The sequence below is a fragment of the Gavialis gangeticus genome, unplaced genomic scaffold, assembly GCF_001723915.1.
Source record: "Gavialis gangeticus isolate Ggan-Ray unplaced genomic scaffold, GavGan_comp1, whole genome shotgun sequence".
In the NCBI taxonomy this organism is placed as follows: Eukaryota; Metazoa; Chordata; order Crocodylia; family Gavialidae; genus Gavialis; species Gavialis gangeticus.
In genome coordinates, this window is record NW_017729015.1 from 12854856 (window position 1) to 12881851 (window position 26996).

At 44.7% G+C, this 26996-nt stretch overlaps 1 protein-coding gene across 3 annotated transcripts in view; it reads left to right on the forward strand.

Annotated features, from left to right (window-relative positions):
• CSMD2 (CUB and Sushi multiple domains 2) overlaps positions 1-26996 on the forward strand; it is a 795490-nt gene that overhangs the window by 267790 nt on the left and 500704 nt on the right. For all 3 annotated transcript variants that reach the window (XM_019512241.1, XM_019512243.1, XM_019512242.1), the window contains exon 5: positions 16930-17137. In XM_019512241.1, the coding sequence (XP_019367786.1) occupies positions 16930-17137 (208 nt within the window). The remainder of the gene's footprint in view (positions 1-16929; positions 17138-26996) is intronic.

The window sequence follows — 26996 nt, forward strand, 5'->3', positions numbered from 1 at the left end:
TGGGGAGAGGACAGGGGAGGGCGCCGGGCTCTGTGCTCCGCTCCAACCACAGCAGCTGTCACTTCCCACAGGTGGCAGCCAGGGCCCGGGCACTGCTGTGGGGGACGGGGGGCTGCAGGCTCTGGCCCGGGGGCACCGGGAGTGTGGGGGGCTGCGTGTTGGGAGTGAGGGGCACTGACAGAGCCAGGGGGCTGTGGATGGGCAGTGAGGGGCACCTGGGGAGGGGGGGAGGGCTGCAAGGTGGGAGTGAAGGGCTGTGCTTAGGAAATGGGGTCATGTTGAGGAAAAGTTTGGGAAGCACTGGTCTGTGAGGTTAGCCGAATTACGAAGCTTATTAAATTAGCATACATTTCAGATTTTCTCAACCCAGAGGTGGCTCCTGAGTACCCAGATTATTAGGAGAGATGCTTCACTGCACCTTGCATAGCAGAAAAGAGTATCAGTGGATCTGCTTGATATGCTAGGACTCTGCACACACCAGCAGAGCACCGTTACTTTATAAAGGGGGTATAGACCCTGCGACTCTTCTCTCGTGTGAGCCATCCTTCCTCTCACCCTTCACTCCAAGGAGTGTGTTTTATGATGGGTAAGCATTACTTTCATGAGCAGAAGCAGGTTCCAGACGTGGGGAGGATACTTTGTTGGAATGTCGTTGTGGTTTTTGTGGAGATTTCCTTAAGTAGCTAACGCAGCAGCTTGCCAGCACTTTTGAAAGCAGTTATATTAACATTGATGCTTGGACTCTGAGCTCCAAGAGGTGGTAAATTTGCTCCTTATGGAATCTTCTCTGGGGAATTACAGACCCTTGCTCATGAAGCAGAAAGTGTGTGTGGGGGTTGGGGGTGGAAATCAGGACACTGATCTTGGTTGTGAGCAGCAGCGAGTAGCATCCTCTTGCAAGGACACGAGGATGATGAACTTCTGCTCCTACAAGTTAATGATGAGGTGGGGAAGGCTACGTACCAAATGAAGAGGGATCAAATGCACTGCTCTCTGTCTGCAAGAATGGACCTGTTCCTAAGCTGTGTGCTGATGGAGGGTAAGAGTGGAATGGGTGGTAGCCAGGGCCACAAAGAGAAGAAACGTCTACCTACCCATCGCAGCCAGAAATGTGCAGTCCTCATAGCGATCTTCAAAATAGGCATCCACACACCTCTGCCAACCAGGGCCGAGGCCTGAAGCAGCCTGGGCTGAATGGAGTGGATGTTTATCCTAGCGCTCAAGTTGGCATCTTTAGATAGACATGCATATGAGAAAGTCATGCTCTCTGTTAGACAGTGTGCAATCATTTGCAATGGCACATTGTGATCTGGTAGCATTTTACACTGACTTCAGCTTAAATGGCTTTCCACAAGATGCAAGACAGCAGGCAGTACAGGAAGGGTCATGGAGAGAAAGGCTAGGATAAAATGCATTCAGCCAGCCTAGTAGCATTCTGCCTATAGTTAAGTGTAGTGATAATAGTTGTTTTCCTTCTTTGTTGCATACAGGGAAACTCAGGCACCAGTGGTGAAAGGGTTTTCCAAGGTTTTTTGGGTAGATGTGATAACTTTCATTAGACTAGCTGAGGAGTTGGAAAAAAGTTCTTAGCAAGCTTTCGGGTGCAGTCACCCAAGAAATCTGTCTCCCAGTTCTTGCCTGAAACCAGTAAAGAGCACTTCCTCTCTTAGTCTGTGTCCTTATCATGGGCATTAGATAATAGCACCTACTACAGAGCAAGTTTGTATCTTTAGATCCCAAGATAGAAAACGGGTCTTTAGAGCATAATTCAACACTTGGCTGCCATAAAAATAACACCATTTTGTGCAGTGGTTTTACTTTAGCACTCCAGATGTGTTTGCTGGCAGGGCAATGGTATTGCTTTCATCCACCACTTAACAGGGCACCTTCTGAGGTTTACAGACTTGGAGCAATAAGAAGCAAAGCATGGCCGATTGAATAACCCAACTCGGATCCAAAATTGCAGAAGTAGCAGATGCTCAGTGCTTCAAATCTTGCTTTAGGATAACAACTTGGGGCTTTCTCAAACATGTTGGCTGGATTTTAGCAACTGAAAGTCTTTAAGGACAGGGAAGCTTAAGTTTAAGAGTTTGTACATTCCTGTAATCTCGATGGGGTTGTTTGAGGAAGGTGCATGGCATTGTACTGCTATCATTGCAGTGTGTGCCCTAGGCTCTCTTTCAAGTTAAAATCTCTGCTGTCTTACAGAGAACTACTACTACTGTGTCAGTGTATAGCTCCACTTATGTCCATATGGTCCTCAATGGAGGACTGGGGTCTTACCTGTCCAGGTCGCCCCATTTTGTATATTTGATTGTTGGAGGGGACTTCTATGAAGCAATGGGCTTGAGCATTTCTTGTGGAGATTTTCTCACAACCTCCAGTCAAAAAGCCTTGTACAGGCTCCTCCTGACTGCGCACATAGTCTTCCTCCTGGTTCTGCGTCACAGGGCCGTTGTTTCGGCTTTCTCTGGTTCTCTTCCCAGCTGCATTGAATCCAAAGACGCTGGAAGAGGGGTTGAGAGCTGTGGGAGAAGCTAAAACAATTTGGGGTTGTGGTATTAACTGGAAGCGTGGTGGAGCTGGAGACAAAGAAGGGTTAGGATGCACGTGTCTCTTCGTTCCTTCTGACCTGGCCTCAGGAATCCTGGACCCTCAGGGATTAGCCAGTATGATATGGGGGAAATGGCTTTTTTGAGATGTTGGAGCTTCACGTTGCTCCCACAAGGGTTTGACAGTGTGACTTCCAAAGTGTGCGGCGATTCCAGGAGATATGGCTCAATCCTGCCACAAAGCTCTGGAGCCCACCTGAGATATTTTCTCAGGTTATTTCAACACTTGGCTCTCCCATCCTGCTTGGGACTCTGCATCCAGTTTAGACAGCTGTCTACCAGATACAACCAGCTCCAAGAGACAGATATGATCAGCCCCACACGACTGTTGTAGGGAGCCATGATGGTCCTGGGAATATGAGAGAAGGAAGATTTGTTCGGTTATATTTACTGGTTCAGCTTTATAGCTGGGAGAGGTGTGCCCAAAAGCTGGACTAACCTCTCTTCCAAGTACATAGTTAGTCCAGTAAAAGATATGACCAAATAAATTTGGGTCCCTGTGTCATTTGCTGCCAGGGAAGAGTAATTCCCATCCACTATGGGAAATGTGAGATGAAGTTCTACTGGCTTTATTATGCAGACTACATTAGAATAAGTATTCTTCAACGCAAGGGTGCTTTTTTGTTCTGATTTATGCAACACGTGCATTATGTCCCTGGACCATGCCCAGGGTTTCTAGATTCTACTAAAATTCTACTTTTAATTAGGGTTGGCAAGCTGGTCAATTGACCAGTCAAATATTGTCAATTGACTGCATATTTTTTGACTGATCAAAGATTATTTATCCAAAACAAATGATTTTTTTGTAGCTTTCTTAACAAAAACATGACTTTTATTGTTTTTTTGACACAATGAAACATGTATGCCTTTTCTATGCATTATTTGGACCGATCATCAATTCTTTACAATTGTTGACCAATATTTGACCAGTGAGTTGACTGAACTTTATTTGACTGGTCAAATACCTAACCTTACTATTAATAATAAATAGTCCCTCTTCTTCCAAGACTATGATACATTCAAGTAGCTAGATCTCTTTAAAATTCAATAGTGTTGGTTGTCTTAACTCCTGTAATTTTTTGCCTAAGATTCCCAAAAAAGCCTGCAAGCACAAACATTGGGAGAAAGTGTTAAATTACTTATTACAGATGTCTTGATAAACATACAAATCCAGGTTAGATGTGGTTCATACTTAATTCTAAGGGCAAATTTAGGTCACTTCCTTTCATACAAACCAAGATATCCCATTTGTAGCCCTTGCAGAATATTCTGAAATGTGTCTCCATGGATTTGGTTTGCAAAAATGCAACCATGCATGCCGAGGGAAAAGTCTTGCCCAGATTGTTTGCTGAATTTAAGTAGAACTGATAGGTTTATGACTTCAGTAGGCGGCTGAGTAAAAATTCACTAAGCCAGTTGAAGAAGTTGAAAACATTTGTGATGCTGTGATTTAAGCGTGTCAAATATGCATTATCTCATTAAAAGTGTCCTGTCTTATTATAACTCAGACAGATGCTTGGAGTGCATTATGCCCAAAATAGTTTTTAGGGCTGTTCAAGAACATATTAAAATGTTTTAACAATAACAAGCTCGTCAACCTGTTTGTTTGAAGACTGAGGGAGGGACATTTATTTATATATACATTATTCATGGTAAGAAGTTGTTAATTTTTTTCAAGGATTTTCAATTAAAAGTTTTAAAAAATGTGGGGGCTGTGTGTTTCAATGGAGCAATACTGATCTGCACCAACGTTTTTCAAAGGGAAAATGCATTGAAGACAATCGTGGCCTCGAAAATTAGAATTTGATAGGACTTTTGCCTGCCTTTTCCCCCTGGAAAAGCATAGCAGCGACTTTTTTTCATTTTCATTTTGTTTTGTTTTAATAATTAATTAGGAATCGAGGCATTGTTAGGGTGGATTCATTCCTCTAGTCTAATAGTCTGTCTCTGACAAGGTACAAGTTGCTTCAGAGAAAACTACAAGAACATCCCACTAGGCAATGTGGAGATAAACTTCTCAGGAGGTTAGCTTCCTCCAGATCCCAGTTGGCTATAGGCAGGTTTGAAATATGAGGATCAGATGCAGTCCCAAGCATAGCATTTTTTTAAAGTGTGGAGCAATTAAGTGATCTCCTTGCTTTTGCGTGCCTGAGAAAAATGCTTTTGAAAGGGCCTGGTTTTAAGAGGCCAGAGGCTTCATACCTTCATTTAAATTCACCCTTAGAAAGTCTTGAGTATTTATAGCGGTCTAAAAACTCATAAAGGGTGTGGACCAAGTGAACGGGGAGCTGTTCTTCACTGAGTCCCAGAATACCAGAACTAGGGGACACCTGCTGAAATGATTAGGTGACAAGTTTAAAACTAACTAGAGAAAGTACTTGTTTTACACAACACGTTGTTAACTTACAGAACTCATTGCCAGAGGAGGTGGTAGACGTACATAGAGACAGGTTCAAAAAGGGACGAGACAAACTCATGGATGATGGATCTATTAATAAGGCTTGAACAGAATGGTTGGAGATGTTTCCTCTGGCATCTTTAAACCAGTAATTACGGTAGACAGGAAGGATACTGAATAGGGAATAGATCACTTTAGAGATATCCTGGTCAATGCTCTCCTTGTATTGCACTCTTGGAGAGAGGATAGTGGGCTAGGCGGATCATTGGTCTGACCCAGTATGGCACTTCTTGTGTCCTTATCTATTAAACTTGGGCCTCCCCAAATTTGTAGTCACTTTAGGCTAAAAACAGATAACCGGTTTAATGTGGCGCTGATTTGGCTGGGGTATGATTTGTGTCCCAACAGACACAGCACAGACTTTTACACACTATGCTTAAATGGCAATTAAGTTGAATTATCCACTATTGCTCCAAGGGAAAGTGTTAATTTGAGTGAGTCACAGGTACTTCACGTGGGACAATGGTCTTCACCGTCTGTAAGTTCTGCAAAGTTGCTGTGAGACAGGATGCTCAAATGTGAGTCAAGCTGGTTGTCTGTTTTAGGCCTCAGAAATGGTAGGCGACTTGGTGCCATTGAAACTGGCTTTAAATAAGTCCCCCCCAGTACACGTTTATTACTGTGCAAGGGCAGGGAAACCAGGTATGAAAAAGCAACAGCAAAAAAAAAACTCCTTGCATGTTGACTACTGAATTCCATGTTATCTTTGCTTCGTAACCGCAACATCAGGAAAGAGTTGTCTGTGTTCGGCCAGCTCTACCTGTGCCTCCAGCCAAAGGTATTTCTGCTACTTGCAGAAATACGTTTCACATTTTTTAATATGCATCCTTTCCTGATGCAGGAGCCGCTGACGATAATAATGTTTAAAGGCAGCCTGTGCCGTGCTGGCAGTGGCTGTCCTAGAGGAGAGCATTCTTACAATAAATTGCCTTTCCTCAGACTTCCCATGCATTATTGAAGCAGCAAATGGCCTCATCCTGTCTGCCTTTCTGCTGGCTGTGTGGCTTACAGAACACTAGCTGACTGAGAATAGATACCTCTCTTCCACATGCATTGCTTTTTCAGGGGTTATTAAAGAAAAGTTTGAAATAAGTTTATGTATATCTGCACCTGCTAGTAAATCCAGCCCATCCTTTGTGGCCAGAACTCATTTGTCCTCCAGGAAGCTAGAAATCTTCCTTTATCCTCTGTGTACTAAGAGCAAATAAAAAACCATCCTCCCCTTCCTCCATTACTTTTAGTACACCGTCTCCTTTTCTCTGGCGATAGGCGGTAAGATGCTCAAGTAAGGACAAGGGCTGTTGAAGCTATCCCCATTGCCTCCGTCTTAGAAGTGTTCATAGTTTGAAGCATCCTTGGGGGTGAGAAAGCCAGAGGGAATCTAGCATTGGAAGTTGGGTGGTATTATTCCTCAACGTGGGGGACCTTGGTGTCTTTCGCATTCGTTCACCTTTGTTATTGGTATTAGAGTACACCAGGACTCCTCCAGGAGTATCCTTCATGTGCTCAGTATTGCCTGAACATTTCATAGTTTCATAGTTTTTAGGGTCAGAAGGGACCTGAGCAGATCATCAAGTCCAACCCCCTGCCATGGCAGGAAAAAGTACTGGGGTCAAACAACCCTGGCAAGGTGTTCAACACGTTATGTGATGACTGCTGCTTTCTACTGCGGTGGTATCTCCCCCATTATAGACCCGTTACCAGAAGTGGGGCAACACTATACTCTTGTTTTCCTTATCAACTCCGCTTTTAACTCTTTAGTTTCTGGTGACCAACAGCACTGTAGGGTCTCATGTTGCCTGCGGATTTCGAGGGCTGGGGGCTACTGGATCACCCACAAGACTGTATGGCTCATTCTTGTTCTTACCTACTTGACTTCATCCTTTAAGGCACTGATTCTCAACCAGGGAACCACAAGATCCTTTGAAGGGTGTTGTGGTGCCCAGCTCCTGTGTGAGGAGGCAAGCACTGGTTCATCCATATGCTGGGCACCCCATGTCTGCTCCAGTTCCCAGCAGGTCTCCCTGTGGTCTCTCCTACTAGCTCCAGGAGCATGGGAGAAGCAGAGGGAAAAGCTGTGCTGCAAAGCGCAGCCCCTGCACCAACCACCCCTGTGCTGTGAGCAACATGCTCTGTATTGGATGGGCAGACACAGGGCTGCATCTTTTTTTCAGCCCAGCTCCTTCTCCTGCTGCTCCCAGAGCTGGTGGGAGGGACCACAGGTAGTGGTCTGGCATTCAAGTCCTTGGAGAAGCACCCTCAGCAGCAAGGGCCTTACTTATCCCCTCAAGTAAAAACTGAGGGCAGGGACAATGGAAAAAGCAGAGCATGAAAAGGTCCTACCCCCACCACCCTCATCTGGCACGAGCCTCTACACCATTGGCCACTGTCACCCCCCTTCTGCCTCCTTCAGGGAGCTAATGATCCCGCCCCCCACCGACCAGGTTCCCCAATCTACCCACCGAGCAGCCTGTGCCACTATGCACCACTTCTTGCTATGCTCTCAGGGGTCCCCTGCCTGCTTGTCACCCCGTGGGATCCTTTAAGGGCATCACAAGATGCAAGGAAGTATAAGCACTGCAAGAAATAAATTAGTCTTTAAATAGGGTACCAGTAGATTCTGAAAAGTTACCAAGGGGGGCTGTGAATCTTAAACGCCTTTAGTCTGAGACTGGAGGATCTAAGTCCTATCACTGCGACCAGGGAAGCATCTGACATTATTTGCCTGGTTAGGCTAAGTAAATCCTGAGCATGGGATTAGGGAAAGGCTGAAACTTTAGAAAAGCATCGTGGCACAGTGAGTAAGGCAGTGGGAAACGTTCTCTTGGATGTGCCTGCCGCGTGACTTTGGGGAAGTTGCCTTTCCTTGCTATGGCTCCAGTTCCACTCAAGCCTTTGGTCTGCCTCGTCTGTGTTCAGACTCTCGCGGACAGGTGTATTAGTGGAGCACCTCGCTTGGGGGGGGCTTTGCTCTCCCTGGGGCTCAGAGGTGCTAATGCAACACACATAGTATGTTAATGTAACACAACAGCAACTTAATAGCCGAGGTGTTTAATCTGATCGCTTGCCATGCCTGGCTGAGAAGCATGTGTCTGCGCTTTTGCATTCTGCGTGTTCGGATGACTGCCTGCAGTTGGATAGCAGATGGTCACGAGAAATAGGAGCTGGCGCAAGTGAAAGGATGGTTTTGACTTTTCCAGCGTTGTGAAGGAGAAGCTGCGAGTCCCAGCCCTGCAGACGGTGGCTTGTACCGTGAGCAGGGCTCGTCTTGTCTGAGAAGCATCTGATACTTCCGTTCTAGACCGATCGTACAAAGCAGTGCTCCTAAATCCTACTTTCCCACCCCCCCATAAAAGCATATAAGTGGCTGTGTGACACTTCAGAGAACCTCTATGATACATTTCATTTAGGAGGAATTCTTTTTTTCTTGGAGTTATATCTTGGAGTTTTAATCACTTAAAAGTAGGTGTTTTTACTGTAAAGCCCAAGAGCCCCTGACTAAAGCATCAGAAATGGTATTTTATAATATGCATTGTAAAGTTAACAGGCTTTTCATAGTGCATTGTAAATAAATACCAAGGAATCTGACAATGCCATACATGCAAAAGTGCCACAGTGCCACAATACAAGTCAAATTAATTCTTGGTTTCCTTTATCTTCCTGCCCATGTTTTCTCTTGATCCTCCTACTTTATTTGCTCTAATAGCTTCTGCTAATAGAGTCTAGTTGTAGAATAAGATAACCTGTAGCAAGCAGCAGATTCCATTTCTAACTGGTAAATGCCTTCAGCCTTAGTGGCATATCAACTTTTTTTTCTAGGTTTCTTTTGTTTCTTTTTTTTTTCCAATAGCTGAAGCTCACAGCTCATTATAGGAGGGCAGTGTGTGTGAATTGCTGCATAATGTTTTGCTAAGCTGCAGACTGCATGCATTCCTATCTCCTCCGCTTGTTTTTTGTTTTTTTTTTAACTTTGACTGGTAATGCTATGGCTGAAAAGATTTAGGGCCAAGATTTTTCAAAAGGATTACACCAGTCTCTAAAATTGCATTTTTCCGCACCAGAGTTTTTGACATCCCAGAACAATGACTTGCATGCACAACATTTCAGTTGCAGGGCAGATCAGGCAGCGTCTAAAACTGCTCGTGTCCCTTATATACCTGGACATCTCCCTTTTTCCCTGGCCCATGCATCCACCACCCTGTACACCAAAATGGGGGGTTTGAATTTAGAAAACACGGAGAATGCAAATTTATGGGTGCAATTATAATTTTGGAAAATCTGACCTTTAAAGTCAAGAGTCGATGCTCTTAAATGTCATAATACTTCCTTTTAAAACATTTTACTGAATGTTTAACTGGAAAAAAACCCATAAATGAGGCTGTACTATAGATAACTTGGAACTTGAAATGGTTCAATGATAAGTATGATGGTGTCTAGGTTGCCGTGTACTGACCTGGGGAAGAACAGAAACCCATTATTCGGGTGTAGAAGTTGTGCGGGGTTGGTGTAATGAAGGTTGAGTACTTTGAATATGTGTTAGTGTAGATTGTGCTGCAGGAGTGCACATGCGTGTGTGGGTTTTTTGACTAGCGGTTTCTGTTGGGCCTGTGTTTGTGTCCTTTTTCTGCTTGGTTGTGTGGGTAACCGTGACCCTCCATTAATTCTGTCTTATCACCTCTTGTTCCATCTTGCTGCAAATCTGCTGTCTAACCTGCTAGTTCTTAGTTCAGGCTGAGCTCCTTCAGACATTTTCTGAGGAGTCAGAATCACTTTTCCTCTGTTTTGACCTCCCTGAATAAATCAAGCAACTATTGGACAGAACAGCACTGGCGAGACATTATATACACTCCCCCAGTTCCTAGTCTCCTGCAGTGAAAACAGTAAAATACAAAATAATTAAAAAAACCCCAAAACATGGGCTTTTTATATATAAAATATATTACAAAAATATATCAATAATACATACTTCACATCATTCAATTAATTTATTTTCATTATTTTAATTTTAATTATTAATTGGTTGATATACTATTTATTATATTTATCCTAAAAATATATTGCAAAATATATTACATGGAGAAATATTTACAAATAAAATACAAACATTTACAGAGAAAATACAAAATCATAAAAAGCCCGTGGGCTTCGGGCTTTGCCCATCCTGCAAAGCAGTTCATTACTTTTAAGAACAGGAAAAGCAGGCGCCTTTTCTGCCTGGGCTAAGCCCATGTTTCAAGAGGATGCTTTGTCTGAGAAGCCTTGCCTGTTGTGAGATCATAGGAAAGCAAGGCTGGAACAGACCTCACGAGGTCATCTAGTCCAGTCACTTGCTCAAGACAGGATTGTCCTTGACTAAACCAAGTGTCTGTCTAACCTGCTCTTAAAAATTTCCAAGGATGGAGATCCCACAGTTTCTTGAGGTAGTCTGTTCCAATGCTTGACCATCCTCATAGTCAGAAAGCTCCTCCTAATCTTTAACCTGAATTTTCCCTGCTGAAGGTTGAGGCCATGGCTCCTAGCCCTGTTGCTTACAGCCACAGAGAATATTCTGTATAATGGCCCGTCAGATATCCCAGGATAATATCCAGCATCACTTAGACTGCTTACAGACATTAAAAAAACCAACACGTTTTATCAGAAGAAGCAGCGCATTAGTTTGCCGCGGCTCCACCCTCGATCAGGTGCTTCAGTCGGGGCTTTTTGGCAAAGCTCATTCAATCAGCTATTAGATAAAAGTGACCCAAAAGCCCCACTAAAGCACCTAGACTATACACACATTGAGTGAGCTGGGTCCTACTAATGGGGTGCCTCTTTTGGGCATGCGCTGAGCTACGTGCAGGAGTGTGCTACGTTTAAAGTAAGGCACCGTTTTTGTTTAACTTCTGTAAGCAGCTTTAGGGAATAAGTCTAGCTGTCACAATAGCAACATTGTTAGTCGAGACAGTTTTAACTGTGAGATCTTCTGTATATTTTCCAGAGACTACTTATCCATCTTTTAGCCTTCTGAATGTACTGTTCTAAAGCCAGGGGTGGGCAATTATTTTGGGTGGAGGGCCACTTACTGAGTTTTGGCAAGCCATCGAGGGCCACATGACAGGCAGCCAGGGGCAGATAAATATTGATTTTCTAAATTTTTTAGGGGCCCCATGGGCCGGATAGAATGGCCTGGCAGGCTGCATTTGGCCCACGGGCCACATATTGCCCACCCCTGCAGTAAGCAGACCTGGCCTTAGGGATGGGTCACTGCCCAGGGCGCCATGGTCAGGGGGGTAACACATACACACACACACGCAAGCGCATGCCTGCCCACCCTCCCGCACGCACGCACGCACTCACATACACATGAACAAACCGTGCTCGCAGGAGCACTCTCCCCCCACCCCTCCCCAGCTGATCCCTGGCAGGAGGGAGCAGTGCTCAGCCCAGCCTGCCCCTGCACCTCCAGCAGCTGCTCAGGAGGACCCAGGCTGGGCACGTGCTGGCAGGTTGGCGCCTGTGCCAGTCCACTCGCCTTGCTCCCACAGCAGCAGTGCCTATCCACCCGCCTGCCTCCCTATCCACCATGCTGCTCCGCCTCCCTGCCAAACTGCACCCTGTGCCCCTGCCCACCTGCATCTGCCTGCTGCGGTGCCAGTAAGATAGCTATATCCCATGCTCACTGAATCTGGTAGACTCCGTGTTGGCCAGTTGAGTAACTCTGGCAGAATGCTTTTGCTGGTTCAGAGAAATCTTATTTGGAGCAAGGGACAGACTGCTTCAAATGGAAATATTTTCCAGATGGACAACAGAGAAAGTTACTGACCTTGCAAGGGCTCTAATACCAAAGATCTTAAACTATATCTCACTCCTGAAACACATAGGACATCTCATTCCTTTAAAATCCACCTTGCCGCAACGTTAATGGGTCATGCCCCAGTTCGGTCACACCAGATCATCCTTCCATGATCCAGCCACGAAATTCCTCAAGGGAAGTTGTTCGTATTTGCCCTCTAATCCAACTCCCATGTGGGACCTCAGCATTGTTGTTCTACACAGATTAGACAGCAAGGACGGGAGAGCAGTACTTCAGCAACTGCTTGACTAAAGATGAAGCATCTCATGCTGCCGTCCAAGGCATATGCTTCTTACTGGTCACCCACAAGTGGATCCGTAATGGCACATATACAGGGAATAGAGCAGAGATGTCCAAATCACGCCCCGGCTGGATCCTGATTACAGGGCTCCTTCCAGGCAGGATGGTTTGGTAATGGTGGCGGGGCTCCGGTGGTGGCAGCAGCAGGGATCTGGTGGCAGTGGGGCCAAACATCTTCAGGGTAAGTGGACCCCTCACTTACTCCGTGTGCTGCTGATGGCCATGTCCAGAGGGGCTTTGGAGGCCTGAAAACTGCAGCAAACTATGTCTCCCAGTCATGCCCCTAACTCCTATCGTCCTGGTGGGCTGCCTAGAATGGCTCTGGGGGTTGGATCTGGCTCACGGACCAAATGTTTGACACCCCCTGCCCTATAATAACTATGGTCTTAGAAGTACTGTAGGGAGCGTAAATCTGGTGTGCACCCTCCCTCCCTGCTTTTCAGAAGTCCTCAGCACCCTGTCCTTTAAATTGCAACGGGACTGTCAACCCTACCCTTCATGCCCTTACATGGAGCAGGAGTCTTTTGTGGCACTGACAATATTGCTAATCAAGAAAAAAAAATCAGTCTTGAGCACACGTCGTGCATGCCCATGCTAGCTACCTGTGGAGAAGCAACTGTTATAAAAGTAAAGGTCTTAGGAGTGCATGGAACACACATATTTAATTAATTTTAAGAGATTTTGATGACCACTTTCCCCTATGCATCATTGAAAATTTCACCCGTAATCCTAAGTATATATCAGGTAGTTAAGGGTAAATTTTTTCAGAAGCTCCCACGTTCATTTTCAATACTGGCTTTGGAACCAAAGACCTGTTGAGAGCTAAAGGAGCTTAGGCTTGAACATACACAAGTCACTTTTGAAAATAAGGCTTAGGCTCTTAAGTTATTTAGGCTCTTGAGATTTTTTTTAATTATTATTATTATTATTATTTAACCTGAGGCTTAGTTGGAAAAGAAGGTGCCTGTAACAAATAGCAGATCCTATTTCTTGTTTGGAAATGTCTTGAGCTTTAATGACAAGTCAGCTTGGTTTCTTAAGGATGACTGCCTTTTAAGCATCAAAACCTGAAGCTCATTAAGGAAATGGAAGGGAAGAGAAGTTTGAAAAGTGGAAAAAAAAAAAAAAAAGCAGAATTATTTTTGCTTAATTTTCAGCTTGAATGTGGGTTTAGCATTTTAACTGTAGCATAAACTCCATGACATTTGCATTCTGCTTAGGAGAGATTGTGTTGGGAGGAGAGAGATGCAGATGAAGGAATTCGGAAGCAGACAGCAGGCAGAGTGGAAAAGCAGGCTGCAAGTGGAAGCAGAGAGGCGGAAATGGTTGTAATGAATTAGAGCAGCATTTGTGCTGTGCCTGGTGTGCCGACTTACGCCAGCTCTTGAGCACCTCTCTGCCCTATAGGCTTGGCCAACAACTTGCTTCGGGCTGGAAACTTTTTGTCTATTTGAAACAAGTCCCTTTGAGGAAAACAAGGACTCAGTTGGCAGGGGAAGGAGGAAAAAAATATCTTTGAACTGCCTGTGGTTTCTCTGTCCTTTGAAGACAGCAAGGAGGGAGAAGAAGCTAAGGAGGTTATCTAAGGGGATTATAATTTAGGAGTAAAGGATGGGATTTACAGAGAGAACTTAGGCACAAAATGTCAAGAAGGGTTTTGTTTTTTTTCCCCCGTGACAGTAAGATGCATTAGGCTATGGAAGCACTTCCCCAGGGAAGTGGTAGCACCTCTGCCACTTGTAATGTTTAAAATTAGACTAAACACATCATTAGTAAATGCCCAGTACAGAATAAGCCTCCACTCACAGGGAGATGGACTGAATGACCTAATACGGCTTTGCTTCCCTCAACATCTATGTTTCTTAATAGGCATAGCACAGTTTCCACTGCCAGCTGCTAAAACAGAACTGATTAATAATTCATGGCTATGATGTCACCTGAAGGCTGTATTTTAATGGCTTTAGCATAACCATGAAATATGACTTTAAGTGCAATGTTCCCCCAATAATTCTTACAGGGCTCTACATAGTTAGCATCGCAGCATGAAACCCAGTCAACTGTGCTCTGAGTCACAGAGTTGCCTCTTGTTTTAGCCCTTTCCAGCCAGTCGCTCTTGCCCTGAAACGGACTTTTTGCAGGCAGGTCCCTGTGCTCAGGCTGACCTCAGTGGCTTTCCTGCCGGATTTCACGTGCCTGTAAGGGTCGACCCAGTTGAGTGGACTAGCGGGATCGGGGCCACCGGACGGTTACGTAATTCCTGATGGCCGTGTACACCAGTGCTTATGTGTGCGGTATGTGTGGGCATGTCACACTAGCTGAATTGTAGCAAGACTACAGTTAAAGTTGCAAGAGGCTTTTAAATCTGGGGAGACTCACACATATGGCCAAGATGTTGCAACCAACTAAGCCAACAAAGTCCTGGCTCCTCCTTAAAATTAGGCTTCTAGTGACAATTTTTAGCATCTGTCCTAAAAACTGAAAGACCTCCGCACCCCAACCTTTCCCTTAATGGATGCTGAGCCACTTTCAGAATCTGGGAAGTGCCAGAGGCACAGAAAATATAGAAGATTTAGCACAAGACTCCTACAAGACCTATAAGACCACTCCTAATGTCAGTTCTGATACTAGAGTGTTGCAGACAATAACCCAAGAGGTAAAAGGCAGATGGGTTTTAAAGGGTTTAACCAACCAAATGTACAAATGTCTAAAACAACTCGGAAACCTTGGCAGCGTGCATGACTAAGCAGTGAAATTCCAAAAATGTATGTTGTTGTAACCCCGGTCCTTTCTTTGCTTTGCCCCTTTAAATGTTTCTCATTTGTCTTTTTACCTCTGGGCTTAGACTGGGCTTAGACTCTTCACTTAGAAAAAGGTTGTGATCTATATGATCTTATCATGAGCCCACTCGCATGGTGTCAGGATGCCTCCAGGTTTTCAGTGCGTGTCTTACCTGCTATTAGTTGGCTGTGCAATTTAAATCGTGGGTGGGCAATTATTTGGGCTGGGCTCCTTAATGAGTTTCGGTGACCTACCGAGAGCCATGTCTCTCTCCCCCTCCCCATCCCTCCCTCCTGGGGCTGTGACCAGTATGAAAACCTGAACCCACCTGTAGCTTTAGCATGCCCCCCATTGCCCCCACAGTCCACCTGCCTGCAGTTTTAGCACGTCCCACTGCCTCAGGGGTGGGGTGTGCTACAGCTGTCTGAACCTACTTAGAGCTGTTGCACACCCCATGCCCAGAGCCCCAACCTGGAAGCTGCTGGCCACATTTGGGCAGCTGTGGATGTGGTCAGCAGCTGCCAGATCTGGACTTGGGGGCAGGGTGGGGGTGTGCAGAGGGTCATGCTACAGCTTCAGGCGGGTTCATGCGTGCATGCTGGTGGCAGTCCCAGCCTAGAGAGAGAGAGAGCACCCAGCACACCAGAAGCAGCCCTGGTTGCTTGGCAGCATGCAGTTGCCAGAGCCACCACCCATCCACAGGCCAGATCCATTCACTTGGCAGGCACCTGCCCATGGGCCAAATGCAGTCAGCTGGCAGTCTGGATCCAGCCCATGGGCCGTATTTTGCTCACCCCTAAGTTAAATGAAGTGTTTGATTGTATTATAATCATTTTCCTTTGTAAAGTCTTGTGCTCCATCATATATTTTGATTGCAGTGCACGCAGGGGCAGATGCCATGCGGGGTCCTCTTTGCTGCATAGATACCTAGATCAATAGCCCTGTATTCCACCTGCCTAAGCTAGGGGCCAATGACGCAAAAAGAAACGTGAAGTTTATTCTTACACAGTTACCCTATCATCATCGGAGCGGTGTAACAGGTCCCTTGTTGGGAAAGACCTGCAACAGGCCAGACACTCCACTAATGCAAATCAGCCTTGCTTCTCTAAAATCAACAAAATACCGCCTGTCCACAGCAACTGGGCATCTACAGGGCTGTCTGCAGTAACACTGGCTTCTCTTAGGAGCTTCGAGATGGGGTGGGGGATGCCGTAAAATGTGACCAGTGCTCGCTTTCCTAACATTCCCGCATCAGGAACCATCTTCTGGTGGCTTGAAAGGAAGAGCTGGGTATAACACCAAAGTAATACTTTCCTCTTTCTGTGCTTCTTCCCCATCACCTGCAAAGGTCATGCCAGAATATGGCATCTGCAGGATTGCTCCGTGTGGGGGCAGACTGCGAGCCTTGGACGTGACACGTGTATAGCAACTCATCTCCTTGTCTTTGGGTGATGCTTCTCTGCGTGTGCAATGGGAGTTGTGTGATTTCTTTGATCAAATGCCAGTACAAGGATAGAGCTGTGAGAAAATTAAAAATAAACCAATATGCATCTGTCTAATATAACCAATATATATCAGCTTTAATTGTTCAGACTTGCTTTTGCCAATCTGCTGTTAATCTGGTATTATCCTTTGTACAGTGCTTGTTGTTTGATTTATTCCTTTTTCTGCTGCCTGTGGTGAGTTGTCATTATGTACCAATCAATGACCCCCCCTTTTTTTTTTAAACTGTCTTGTCCCCCTTTGGATTTGGGAGAGAATATCGATCATAATTTTCCTGTCATCTCAAACGTGGCATATGAATCACTTTTTGTTCCTCCTGAAAGCTTTAACATATTACAGGGAAGAACAAAAACCAAAGACCCTGTTGCTTCAGCTCCTTGCTGGCACAATTGTTTTCTGCTCCCCTTCCAGCAAAAGGCTCATTATGTGTGTTTTCTACCTTTCAGCTGATGATGCTTGTGGAGGGACATTACGGGGACAGAGTGGAATTATCTCAAGCCCTCATTTTCCATCAGAGTACAGCAACAATGCAGACTGTACGTGGACTATTCTAGCGGAGCCTGGAGACACCATTGCCTTGGTTTTCATGGATTTCCAGTTAGAAGATGGATATGACTTTTTAGAAGTCACTGGAACGGAGGGATCATCACTCTGGTCAGTGATTTGCATTTTTTTTTACACACTTGTATCTAATTAAATCTGTGCACATAGAATTTCAGCTGTGAAGTTAAATATTCATGGGATAGCTTGTGTGCACTTTGATTTGTGCCTGAGCAAATAGCATGATGACACTTCCAGGAGCTGAAGATTTTTTTTTTCCCTAATCCATAATCATGACACATTTTACATGTGGGTTCCCTGTCCCAATTTCTTGCTTAAGACTTACTATGATTAGTGCCTGTTGCACTTACTGTGGTAAGTGCCTGTATTTTTGCAGCATGCCCAGAGAAAAAAGGGTTCTGTGGTGTGTCTTTGGGTCACCGAAATAATAAAACCTGGACAACAGCGGCCTTGATGCTCTCTTTTCTGAACATGTTGTCTGATTATGGCTAAATACATTGTCAGCCAGTTAACTTTATTGTCACTGGACCTGTGGCAGATATGCTGCAGTTTGGTTTGTTCTGTGTACAGGAGGCTGCAGAGAAAAATTAAATATTCCTGTTCTCTCGTTCTACTAAGTTTTTAGCCTGACTGCTACATAAATATGCATGCTTTCAGGAAAAGGGGCACCTTTTATTGGTGAGGAATGTATTCCTCTGTAGTCATGTCCAGTTCGGTCAAGTTCCTCAATCTACCAGTAATGCCACCGTGGTCAGGGCAATGGTGTCACCAGGGAAAGAGGGAGCGTGTACTTTGACAACTGCCTTTTGAACATGGAGCATCCAGCAAAACAGAAACTCCAAAAGTATTAGAGGACGCCCCATGGGGATTTGACAAGGTTGATTCTTTGTTCCATGGTTTCAGAAGTTATAAAGAAGCTTGTGTTTGATTATTAATAATGTTTTGCCGAAACTTGGGTCTACTGAGACTTTGGTTTCATTTTATATTCCCTTGCTACTTAGTGGAAGGGAATGAAAATTAGAGAGGAGGCAGCCCATCATTTCACCGTCTGGCATGCAAATAGAGATGAACCCAGGTGAAAGTCCCCGAAATCCCAGATTGTCTTACCTCCTAACTTCCTAAGCCCCAATTCTGGGGCTCTTGAAATGTTCTGAATTAACTCCAGGGATCCAAACACCCACATTTTTTCAGTAATTTGGGTTGAGATCGGTCTTCTGTTTTCTATAGTTATCTTTAATGTAGCTTGAAAATGGGTGCATGGAGGGTGGGGGGAGTAGTTACATATATATAAATTAATTGATTTGGCATTCCTTTTCACGAATGACTTATAAAGAGAAAAATAAGCATAGTTAAGGAAGAGGAGGACTAAAAGAATAACTGAAATGGGTGATAGGAAAGCAGCCGTGTTGTGTATTGGAGCAAAAGTGATCAGTTAAGGATCAAGGGAATTTACTGTAAATGAAGAAGAGGCTTGGTTTGGAGGGGCAAGTTCATGCCTCTGAGAGAGAAGTCTACATAAGAGGGGGAAGATCCCAGGGTTTGGGCCCTGGCAAAGAGATCTAGTCTCTGCAGGTTTCCTCGGTCGTGGTGGAGGGCGCATGTGTGCGTGCGTGCATATGTTTCGTGCCAGCTTACTCATCATACCTCTGTCTTCTTACCAAGGATCAAATAAGAAACAGGTTGTGTGATCCTCCTAGAAAGAGGGAATAACCAAGTTTACCCAGGCAGAGGACATAATATGCTCTTCCTGTATTCTTAGATCCCTGATTCTTTTATTTTGGATGCAAATAATTCTCAGCAGTTAAAGTGGTGGAAGGGCACAGGGATGGGAAATGTGTACGTGCCACAGAGGGAATCGGTACACAGATGTGAACGAAGTCCTGCCAAAATAAGGGAACGCTTGAACTGGCTAGTAGTAGTAGAGACAGCCTAACAGATCTTTTACAATGGAAGGATGAGCGGAGAGAAGTAACCTGCTTAACAAGTGGAAGACATTTTTTGCAGCATTGTTATCTTGTGCTTGCGAATGTAGTGCTTGGGAAAGCGTGTTTGATTGACAACGACAGAAGTCATGAGGTGCATCCAGTCTCAGGAGCAGCTGGTTAGGACAGGAGCTGAAACGAAGGAGGTAGCATTTTGATACTAGTTGAAAGGTTCTTAATGGCAAAACATCACCCCTGCAGCTGCGGAAGGGGAGGCTGGAAAAGATGTCAAGGGGAGTGATGCGAGGAACATCATTACAATAGACAAAGGGTCACACTAGCTCACCCGAGCTGTCACTCCCAGCTGGGTCCTTTGCAGCACTAAAATCCCTTCAGCTCCTGTAGGGAAATGGGTATCTCCATAGCATCAGGCACTGTGATCCTCTGCTTTCTGCACACCCTCAACATCACACTCAACTTCCTGCTGCTGCTAGATGGTCTCTTAGACCCCAGCCTGCCTCAAGAAGAGGAAGAATTAAACCTTGGAAACAAGTGAAGGAGTCACTTGGGATTACTGGCTGTAAGATTAAATTATGATTATTTACAAGGCTTTTGCCACTGCTGCAAATAACATTCATTTAAGTAATTTATATTTGCCCAGCAATTATGAGGGAATAAGATTTAAGTGTGCGGGATCTAGTAATATGAAGCGGCTTCCAAACCATATACCAGTTGTTTACTGTTCCCTGGACTCCTTTGAAAATTAGATGTTGCTGTTTTATGAGCAAACTGTTTTTATCAGCGTGCATTAATATTTTAGGGCACCATTACTTCTTAGCTATTATGCACTGCAGTAAGGATCAATGGGCTGTGGTGTGTACAGTAGGGCTCGAAGCAGTTGGATAAAAGGCAAGCAGTCTTCAGCCCGTGGGTGTCGGTAAGGCCTCTTGGAAGCCTGTGGAAAAGGAAATGATGCTCATTTAAGGAAACCTGAGTAAAAACCAAATATTAACATTGAGGGCATTAATAAACACTAGGTAGAAAGTTTGAAACCAGCCAGCTAATTTAGGAGTTTAAGTGCTGCTGACTTTCAGTGCTGTATTTCCAAGGGCTTTGGTTCCTTTTGCGAATGAAACTTGCTTTTGGAAAATGTTGTCCCAAAATATACTTCCTTAAGAGTGAAGTTCAACCCTGTGACAAAGGCTCACATAGGCTACGGACAGAAATTACACATAAACCAGTGTAAGGGATTGGAAACCAATTCAGATCTGTAACACAACAGGAGCTCAGTCCATATAAACTGCTTTCAAAATGTCCAAAACCAGTTTAAGATAAACCTGGATGGATGTAGTATCAGACTCCGCTGATTTAGGTTAAATCGGTTCATTGAATTTGTGTCCTAGATCCACTCCAGATTCAAGTTAACTAACAGTTCCCCCAGCATCCCAGGATGCTTTGCACCTCCCCTGCAAACCCCTTCTTGTAGGGTGGCTGGGCTAGCCTTTGCCCAAGCTGTCTGCTCCAGCAGAGGCAAGCTCTAGCGTCTCCCAGATTTTGGCCTGGGCTGCTGCAGGCATGTGGCTGCATTTCCAGAATCAAAAGTGAATGTCTGCTCACTTGCTTGTTGGTTCAATCAGTGCAACTTAGACTAACCTGCAAAGATTGAATCAATTCAGCCTCAGGCTTTTTGACTGTCTTTATTTAGCCATAACACCTCTGCTCTGCTGGTGTCCTCCAGATAGGTCATAAGTGGCTCATAACATGTGACTTTCTTCCCTGTAATTGTTCTGCAATGAAAAACTAATGCGATGGGCGATTAGCAGGAAGTTCTTAGGTGGATCAGCCACTATGGTAGCACTGCATGGGTGAGTGAAACACAGGGCATGGGCAGACTTACTATCCATGGCAGAAGCTGCTTCCTACACCACGCGTCTGGCCCTCCTAGTGCCTTCCTGACATGCACATAAATTCCAACCAGTTTGCAGGACCCAGTTTAGTCTTCTTAAGAAATAAACTTTTCAGCCCCATAAGCAAAATTACAAAGATTCCTATTTACATTTCACTTTTCAAAGCTAGCCTTCTGTACCCGGAGCCTGGTAATTAAATTCAGATGACTCATTTTTTCCCATTTTTTTAAATAATTTTTGCCTGTGGGGGGGGGAACTGAATCTCGTTTCTACTCTTTAAATATGTTGATATGATTCAGCTTGAAAATATCGCTGGGAACTCTTTTTCTTTTGTCTCTCTGTCTTTTCTTTATGAAAACTGAATTCTAATTATTGGTAATGTGGCAGACTCATGGCTAAATAAACCATTCCATCTAAGTACCTTGCAACGACATATTTCATTTAATGAGTATTATGAACAGTTTTAATCTGGTCCAGAAATGTACACAAACAACATCTAATTTTGTCCTGTATCCTGCAGTATTTCTTGTGTCTCCCGGAAGCAGCAGAATATTGCATGACAGAAATATTTACAAGAGCACCAATCCATGCAAATTAAGTGAATTTGGTTGGGGCAAGTATAATTAAAACTGCTGTTTTCCTTGCAAGAATTGATGCAGCCTCACATCACGAGCTAAATTCTGCAGTGCTCATGCACTGATATGTAAAGAATGAAGGGAATGAAATTGTACATAAAACATAAAAACTGCCATTTACCGGCTGGGTCAGGCAGTAGGTCCATCCTACCCAGTATCCTGTGTCATGCAGCGGCAGAGAAGAGATGCTAAAAAGGAAGTGTGATCTGGGTATTACTGGGGTTTTTTCCACTGTTTCTCCCTCATTTGCAGCCTCCAGCATTAAAGATTTAGGCCAGTATTTGTAGCAGCGGGGAGATTTGCCCTCTGCAGGATGGATTGTCTTGCCACTTTTGAAGAAGTGGGAGGAAGAGGAGAGCAGAGCAGAGCATCTGAGAGGAGATGCTGGCTCACTCTCCCAAATATAATTGTGGGGTTGCGGGCAGGATAATTTTATGGATAATGAGTGCGTCTACACAAGATGCTACTGTGCAGTATCTCATTGCTACTGTGCAGTAGTGCTGGTAGGCAGAGCCAGCCCTAGGGGGTTGCAGGGCCTGGGACATATCAGCCTGTGCGGCGCCTATGCAGGAAGGCAGGGGGTGGCAAGTAGCCAGAGCAGACAACCAGAGCATGAAGCTGGTGGCTCACAGCAGCCACCCGGAGTGGTGGTGCCCTCAGCATGTACCCATGGCACCGTCTGCAGGGCCTGTACAGCACTGTCCATGGGACCCCCAAAAGCATGAGGCCTGGGGCGGTCACCCCGACTAGCCCCGCCCAAGGGAGAGCTCTGCTGGTGGCCATTAACCATGATGTGACATTACTGTGCAGTAGCTCGTTGCCAGTGCACAGTAACATCTGAAAAAACCATGCAGCAACAATACTGTGCAGGAACACCAGTTATTGCACAGTTATTTAGTGTTGCTTATGCAAGTACTAAACGACTGCGCGGTAACAACTGCACAATCCGCCGCTCGTGTAGACGCAGCCAATGTGTACTGGATCTGGGTTCCTTCTACAAGGCCTGTGTTTTGTGTGCTGGTGATACCTACTACGCAGCAATACTTGAGGAATGTGGCAAAGCCTAGACTTTGTTATATTTTTAAATACCACCCAGCATCGGTGAATAGGATTGCCTGCCTTGCCTGTTCGTACATGCTCTTCAAACACCTCTAGAATCCGTGCAGACAGAAGGCAAATATTTCCAGTCTTTACTGCTGAAACTGTTCCATTCATTCAACCCCTGAGCAATCAGTACCTCAGTCGCCACGTCAGTCACATCTACCAAACTGTGTCCGCATCTTGACACATGAAACTGCCCACTAGAGAATGCAATCTAAACCCTCATTCTGCTCATGCCCTCAGTTGCTCGGGCAGCCACGGTGAGTTTAAAGTGAAAAGATATTGCAGTGCCAAGCATCTGTGTGTCAAGTGGAGCAATAGAAGCTGAATAGCTATTTGAGACATATTAATAAAATAACACGTTTACAGCTCTTTTAACTGCTGTCGCAGGTTTTGTTTGGGACCTTGGGCCCAGATTTCCTTGAAAGGTGAGAAATAAAATTCTAGCAAGCAGAGATGGCAGCACCATTTTCTTACACTGCAGAAAGATGCCTGTAGCTGCCTCAATTCTTCTTGATGTGGTTTGGTTGAACTGGTTGTCCTAACCCTGGGCACTGTCGACTACAAAATGGATGAGCACATGGTGGGGAAGGAATAAGAAATACCTATATTTTCAGCCATATGTAGATCTGAGCTTTTTTTTTTTTCCAGTTAAAGCTTTCTTTACATCTAGGTTCAACAGCTGTACAATCTAAAATGAAAGGGGGCTAGGGCGGATGAAACTAGCAGCTAATCCCTAAATAAGTCTTGAGCATGTGTGCATTGGATTGGAGTCTTTCCTAGTGCTGATGTAAGGCCCTTGGCTGTCATTTCCAGGCTGCCCATTTATTTTGGGCATACTGGCCTCCAGTGCCCAATTTGAATCTCCATTCTCAGTTGTGGGGGTCCAGCTCCCATAAAAACTTTGGAGCCCAGGAGTCTCTAGCCAGTATCTCAAAAACTGAAAATCCAAACATTTAGGGGCCACAAGGCAGCCTTGAGTCCTGTGCACTTGTCGCAGTGCTTGCTCTAAACCTATGATGGATTCACTAGGGGATCCGAACCATCTCTTCCAGGTAACCCGGTTGAGTATATCTCAAAGGGAATGTCCCAGGATATTACACAGCTGTCCCTATAATATTCCCTGCCTGGCTTTGGATACTTGAATCTAGCTGGACAAGATTCAATGATAGCCTGAATTATTTCCCCTCTTGAATTATTCTCCTCCTTCTGTATAATCTCATGGTCCTTATACCAGCTCTCTTTCAGCCACGTCAGTATATTTTACAGCTTCCTCTCCTCCACCCCCACAAAAAAAGAGGATCGAAAGAGGTTATAGCAAATCTGATAACTTAAACGATTACCAAGCTACTTAGCCTGATGGATAAAATACCCCTGTGATTTGTTTTCCTGGTACATCGCAACAAGAGATGCTCCCCAAGTGATTATGAGCTACGTTTCTCTTAATAAGAATGCTTGCCCAGAAGGGCTCAATTTTCCCGTATAGTCTGGTGGATAAAACACTGGACAGAAGCTAAGAGAGAGGTTCAAGTTTCTGTTCTGTTTTATATGTGCCTTAGGATAAGTCACATAAGAGTATTTTGGGCCTAGAGACATGGCTTTACATTACTTCACTCAGGTACCAGTAACAGGCAAGCTGTGGAGTACAGAAATCAGGACTGGCTACTTTACCCAGGTTATATCTACAGTACAGAAGTACCTTTAGCTTCTCCTGCCTGTCATTTAAAATATGAATGATGCTTCCTCCTCCACTCTTATCTCTGTCATGTCAGTTTAGATTGCACCTTATTGGAGGAGGGACTGTCATACCCAGTACCCAGCACACTATACTGCTACTGTAATACAGCTAATAAAGAATAATGATAGTGAAGGAAACACCACTGAGTAATACAAGTCAATAACACTATGTCTGATTTTATTATTTTTAGATGTCACTAAGGAGTGAATTGGAGCTGATAACCTTCTGGGAAGGTTCTTGCAAATTAACAAGATGACTCTTGATACGTGAGAGCGTCAACTAAACTAACTTTTAATAGACAAACTACTTGGTCCGATGGGATGCCAACTAGAATATAAGAACTTTGAAGGGTCTCTATTGACCCCCCACCAAAAAAGGATTCAGGAGGAAAACTTGAAGTGTGCCTCATTATAGTCTGGCTGGGAAAGCAATTAAGCTAAACCTCCCAAAGATAAGAACAGAAAGACAGGAAATTAAAATTATGTATTTTTTCACTTGTTTTTACAATCATATTTAAAACCTCAACTGAGCTAGGAGCTTTGTTTTGCTGGGTGCTGTAGAAGTCCCTGGCCAGGGAAGCGTCTGCATCAAAGAGCTTGTGATCTAAGTGGACAAAATAGGTAAAGGGTGGACAACCTTGTGTTCCATATTTGTACAGCACCTAGTGCAGTGGGATCCTAGTCTGTGGCTGAGAAGCCTACATGCTATGGAAATACCAATAGAATCATAGAAAATGAGGTTGGGAGGGATCTCAGGAGGTTACACGTAGTCCAACCCCCTGCTCAAAGCAGGACCAGCCCCCACTACATCATCCCAGCCAAGGCTTTGTCCAGCTGGGCCTTAAAAGCGTCCAAGGATGGAGAGTCCACCACCTCTCTGGATAACCTTGATCCAGTGCTTCACCACCCTGCTAGTGAGAAAGTTCTTCCTAATATCCAACAGAAGCCAAAACTTTTCTTGCTGCAGTTCGAGCCCGTTGCTCCTCATTCTGTCACCTGCCACCACTGAAAACAGTCCAGCTCCAGCCACTTTCAAGCCCCCCTTCAGGGAGTTGAAGGCTGCTATTAAATCTCCTCTGTCTTCTCTTCTCCAAACTTCGCCAAGTTCCCACAGTGTCTCCTTATAAGTCATGTGTCCCAGCCCCCAAATGATTTTTGTTGCCTTCTGCTGGACTCTCTCCAGGTTGTCCACATCCTTTCTATAGTGGGGGGCCCAAAACTGGACACAGGACTCCAGATGTGGCCCTCCCCAGTGTTGAGTAGAGGGGAATAATTACTTCCCTTGATCTGCTGACAACATTCCTACTAATGCAGCCCAGCATGTTGTTATCTTTCTTGGCAACAAGGGCACACTGTTGAATCAGATCCAGCCTATTGCCCACTGTAACCCCCAGGTCCTTTTCTGTAGATCTGCTGCCCAGCTAGTCAGTCCCAAGCCTGTACTGGTGTATGGGCTTCTTCCATCCTAAGTGCAGGACTTTGCACTTGTCCTATTTGAACTCATGAGATTCCTTTTTGGCCCAATCCTCCAATTTTGTCTAGGTCACTCTGAATCCTAGCCCTACCCTCCAGTGTATCTACTGCACCCCCCAGCTTGGTGTCATCCACGAACTTGCTTAGGGTGCACTCCATCCCATCTTCCAGATCTTTAATTAAGATATTGAACAAAATAATACAATCAGCCGAACAGAGGTAGCCTAGAGAGTGTCTGCCCAAGCCTCTCCTCCTTTTACCACTTGCTAACTTGTAGACAGCTCTTTTAGCAGCGAAAGCAGATGCTGCAGATTTTATGTCCGTGCAGTCTTTGCTGGGTGATTGAGTACTCCAGAAACGGTGTCCTTTACTGCACTACCATATCCTGAATCTAAATATTAACATGTCGATTTTCTTAGAACCAAATGACCTGTCACTGCATGAAAATTCATTTTAGTTGTGAAACCATTTAATAACCCTCTCCCCCCTTGCCAAACAAATTAGATTCATCTAATAAAACTGACCGATATCCTATTTGTTTGACTGTGGTGTAATGCCTGCCATGCTTGGATGTTCATTAGGTGTTGCTTGATTGATGTCTCTCTTGCCAGCCTTCAGCTGAGAATTTAACCTGAGATGTAAATAGTTTTGAAAGGTTCATTATGAAAAACAAGCTCCTATCTAAAAGCACATCAGATGACTATTTTCTAGATTCTACAAAATCAAGGTGGCAGAAGAGTGTAATTATCCAGATTGGAATTTGGCCAGACAGATGTGTCACTGTTGCCCTCTACTGCTGCAAAAGGTAATATTTTCTTCTGGATTGAAAGTCATCCCTGTGTGGCTAGCACTCCTTACATACCACCTGCACCTTTAAGGCAGGAGCAAGGTTGTGCTTAGCTCCATGTTCTTTGTGCACACGGGTGAATTTTGCCCACAATGACTTCAAGGCAAAAGATGTTGCAACTGAGTCCTGCCTGAAAAACAGACCCTTAGATGGTATAGTGCCTAGGGCTGTGCAAAGCTTCGGGTGCTGATTTGATTCAGAGGAGATTTGGCCCGATTTGGTGGCCAAATCTCCAAATCTGAATCAAATCAGGGGACCAGTAAAAAGGTCCAAATCAATTCGAAGCTCTCTGAATCTATTCGAAAAAGATTCGGAGAGCTTTGATGATTC